The sequence below is a fragment of the Rosa rugosa genome, chromosome 7 (genome assembly GCF_958449725.1).
Source record: "Rosa rugosa chromosome 7, drRosRugo1.1, whole genome shotgun sequence".
In the NCBI taxonomy this organism is placed as follows: domain Eukaryota; kingdom Viridiplantae; phylum Streptophyta; class Magnoliopsida; order Rosales; family Rosaceae; genus Rosa; species Rosa rugosa.
This window is the reverse complement of record NC_084826.1, coordinates 24,596,709-24,601,241: the sequence shown is the minus strand read 5'-3', so window position 1 is coordinate 24,601,241 and position 4,533 is coordinate 24,596,709. Positions and strand designations below refer to the sequence as shown.

The window sequence follows — 4,533 nt, the reverse complement described above, 5'->3', positions numbered from 1 at the left end:
GAGGAGCATGAATCTGATTTGGGCAGCTGAATCACAAATTTGATACGGCTTAAGTGTTAGGCAAGAGAATCAATCATATATCTGAGGTGGTATAACCCCGTATTAATAGAGAATGAGCTGATGAGGTGTTAGGCAATATGGAAGTCACAGGATGAGACTTGAGGCTTGTCCTTCTACAATTAGGAAATACATATAGCCAATGTGTTCGCCCTGGTTGGTTCTAAATAGGCTAGAGTTAGCACGGTAGGTACCGCCAAGTCTTTCATTCCAGTGGGGTGCTCAGCCAAGATGATTGTATATTTGTATTTGAGAAGTTGTTCATCGATCACTAGGGAGAGATGTCTCTCCAATAACGAGTGAGCGCGAAATGGTGTGTGAGTATTGAACCTATTAATAGGGTTACATAAGAGAAATTCTTGGGTAGGATCAGCCGTATCACGTGGCAGTGAGGCTGACCAATCAAAAATCAGAAAATTTTCCTTTTATTCTAAAATTACCCCTGCTTATTAAAGGTGAAATACCCAAAATACCCCCTGTTAGGATCCTAATTAGTCAGCCTCACCGCCAGTCTGCCACGTGGTACGGCTGACGTACGCAAGAACCTCTCGGTTACATAAAAAGTAGGATAACGAAAGAACAAGCAACGAGACTGGATTTAAGTATTTTTAAATAACAATGATGGGTCTATTTACATCACACAATCTGTTTTATATATGGGTTTGAGAGTGGGTGACAAACTGACAATGAGCTAGTTTCCTAAAACCTTCAGTTCTCAATCCGTTCATGTTTCTCAGTGTCTAGTGTCTGATCTCTTTACATGAATCTCTCAACTCAATCCGTTCATGTTTCTCAGTGTGAGAACCTGCAATATCAGATCTAATGTTTCTCTGTTTCTAGTGTCTGATCTCTTTACTTCAAAACATCTCCAAAAGAGATGGAAATAATTTTAGATGTATTGTAGACCATTAGATCTGATATTGCCATGTGTCTCAATCTTCTGAAAAGCTCAGGCAGCTCAGGTAAATAAAATGCTCAGGAGAGGATCCTCTCCCATAAAAGATAAAAAGAAGCAGAGAATCAACGCCAGTAAAGAAAGAAAGCCAAACTGATGACTCTCCATATGGAACGGACAACAACACCAGATCATGTCAGATAAGGCCAACCTTTGTTTTCTACTTTCTTTTCTATTCGTTCTTTTTTTGCTTGAGTCGTTATAGTTGGACCTCCAAATTTGATAATTTCACCTCTCCTACTATATAAACCTCCGATTCACTTTTTTAAATACTTAAAAAGCTAAGTACAAGCTTAGTAAACCTCCTTAATTTTACCAAAACACCCTTGAACAATTAAATTTGTATCTTGAATAATTTGTTTTTTTTTTTTTTTTTATCTCTTTCAATTCAGTTACGAAGAATTTTGTGAGGGAGCTGTCTACTACATTTTTGGTGTACTTTCATTGACGGAACTAGAAATTGATTCTTGGAGGGGTTGAACAAGTAAAAAATTATAAAGGTTTTTTGTTAATCCAGATCATAGATTTTTTTTTTTTTTTTTTTTTGCAATTGATGGTTCTAGAAAATACTTTGGTTCTCAAATAAATAATATGTATTGATTAAATCTAATTAAAATAAGTTGATCTTGGATCTTAATCAGTAATAACTACACCAAAATATTCAATGAATTTAGTTTAAGAAAATTTCAAATCAGATTGTTTTTTTTTTTTTTGAAAGAAGGACGACAAACTTATAAGTGAAATTGAGGAGTACATGGAACAATGCATAAAACATCGAAAGAAAGCAATAAAATATAACGAGATGCACAAACGCATCTATGATAAAGTAAAAATAACGCATAACTAGATGCACAATCGCGTCGAGATGAAAGGTAACCAGGTAACCATGTGACTTGACGCCATAAGGCATCACTGCACTGCATATGTCACTAAAGCAGTGTAAATAGAAGAGTAACTGTAACTGTACGTAGCCGATGATATGACCACCTAGGAGAGGTGATTCGCTCACCAAGAGATCGAAAGCAACCGAGTGTGTCAGAAACTCGGATGTTGGCAGACGAACTAAAGAACCAGAACCAATACAAGCACAATATGAGCAGCTGTTTCGGATCCAAGATTCAAATTAGGGTACGACCCGGGTCCCAAATGCATATCTAAATCCGACCCGAAGTCAAAATTGAAACTGATGCAGCAAAAAGAGCCCAAGCCCAAGAAGCGCTACTTTGCGCACCCAGGCAATGGGGCACCCAAGAGGAGTGAGCCCGTTTGGAAATACTCAGGCCACCCACCCATCACCGATCTGAGCAGCAACACCGCCGTCCCCTCTTGAAACAACTCGTCGCTCAGCCAGAGAGCAATCGAGCGACTGACCTGGAAAAGCACGTCTTCGAGTCAATCCGCAGACGATGCCAGAATCGCAATGCCTCCAACCTTCACCGGAGAAGACTCAGTCGCCGTCTCGCTCCATACGGGGTCACCCTCGCCCTTTACCACCTCGGTGATGCAGCCGCCTAACACCGGCTTTAGTCGCCCACGTTTGGGTCGTAAACGACCAACTTCAAATATGGATCTGACCTGAAACTCCTCCCGGCAAAGCACAATAGGAAGAGATCTCCCACCGAAAGCCGATTGGATTGGCAAAACCAAGGCCGCGGTACAAGACTGCGCCTGCGGCGATCGCTCCGAGAAACTCAGAGGATGATGAAAGACGACCACAGCCGTACTCGATTGATATGACATCGAAGATGATGCCGAAATAGCCTGCCATTGAGAATGGAGGAAGGTGCAGAGTCGCGAGGCCAGGGGGCAGCGCTCTCTCAGCCCTAGCAGAGCTCTGCTAGGGTTTATTTTTTACTCACATAGAAAGAAGCTATAAATCAGATTGTTTTGAATTAGTCGTCAAACGTAATAGCATAACCCCAAAGCCCTTGTGGAAGTCGTCCGCCTCTTCTCCATGGCGGCTGGCAGCCCCATAACCCCAAAGCCCTCTTATGCAGCCACCCTAGCCGCTGATTCCCCTCTCCATTTTGCAATAGCTGATCTGCCAGCACCCTTCACAGAAGATGGCTTGGTCTCTGTCCGTATTTCTGAAGAGCCATTCCTCTGGGGACTTGATCGCTGCAAGACCAATCTGATCGGTCGCGCCACTGTACCAACCAAAACTCCAGAATTGGTTCAGCAACTGAAATCGCTTTGGTCTAATCTCAATCCTTGGACTGTAGCGCCGCTTGGACGTGGATTTTTCATGCTTCAGTTTAGCAATTTGATTGACATGCAACGAGTTTGGTCCTTGGGTTCTATCCGTCTCAGCTCTGGGATGCTTCGCTTAATCAAGTGGTCGCCTGACTTCTCTCCAATAACGTACAAAAACTCCTTTGCCCAAGTATGGATTCGCTTGTGGGATTTGAGTTTTGCATACTGGGATCAGCAAACCCTTTTCGAAATTGCTTCAGGGATTGGTACTCCTTTGAAGCTCGATCCCCGTACAAAGAATCGTACGAATGGTTTATATGCCAGAATCCTAGTTGATGTAGACTTCTCGCAATCGCCTCCGGATAAACTTAGAATAACTCGAGCCAATGGTGAAGTGGTAATAGTTAGAGTTGAATTTGAATCAGTGCCGGCTGTTTGTAGTAAGTGTGGGATTGTAGGCCATGTTGCTTCCTCTTGTCAGGTTATTCAGGAGGCTAGTGTTGATATACCAACTCTGCGAGGACGGTTAGTAGAGCGGACTACTCGCAGGCGCCGTAAAGTTAGATCACGTAAGAGCAAGCAGCGTGACTCTGGCCAAGCCCCTATATGTTCGCAATCGGCACAACCATCTGAGCCAAGGAAAACTATTGCAGCTGATTCTGCTGCAGTCCCAATATCTACATCAACGCAGGTTGTAATCCCAGGCTTTGAATCCCTACCCTCTATGCCGGATGCGCGCACCATTGCCCATGTTTCTCAGCACAATGCCTTACAGCAGACTGAACAGATTATTGAGCCGTCTGCAGAACCCATTAGGGCTCAAGCAGTAGACGCACAAATGCAAAGAGTAGAGGAAGTGCAGGCCTCCTCCTCGCTAAGTGTGCCTCCAGGTTTTCAAAGAGTTTTGCCGGGAACAGAACAAGAGTTGGTTCCCCTGGATGAAGTGAGTTCTGCCTGTGTCCATACCGTGGAAGTGGAAGAGGGAGAGTTCACTCCAGTCATCTCCAAGAAAAGCAAAAAATTGCAGAAATATGAGGCAGTCTTGAAGCCTAAGGCAGGTAAAGCAACGTCAGTTTGTCCTCTCTACAAGGGGGCAAAGCAAAAGCTTTATAAATGAATATTGTTTTCTGGAATGCCCGGGGCTTCGCAAATGAAGACACGCAGCGGGTATTAAATAATCTGGTACGTAGCTATAAGCCTAAATTAGTTTTTGTTTCGGAACCTTTTGTTGTTCCTGAAGTTCTTCCCAGCTCTCTCTGGAAAATGTTAAATCTTAGTTTATGTGCTACTAATGATCGGGGGTCACAAGCCCCAAATCTGTGGTTGTT

At 43.2% G+C, this 4,533-nt stretch overlaps 1 protein-coding gene across 1 annotated transcript; it reads left to right on the top strand.

The window, feature by feature from the left end:
- The first annotated feature begins 2,966 nt into the window (after window positions 1-2,966).
- Window positions 2,967-4,322, top strand: LOC133723096 (uncharacterized). Its single transcript, XM_062149927.1, has one exon. The coding sequence runs from the start codon at window positions 2,967-2,969 to the stop codon at window positions 4,320-4,322; it is 1,356 nt and encodes a 451-aa protein (XP_062005911.1).
- The last annotated feature ends 211 nt before the right edge of the window (window positions 4,323-4,533 follow it).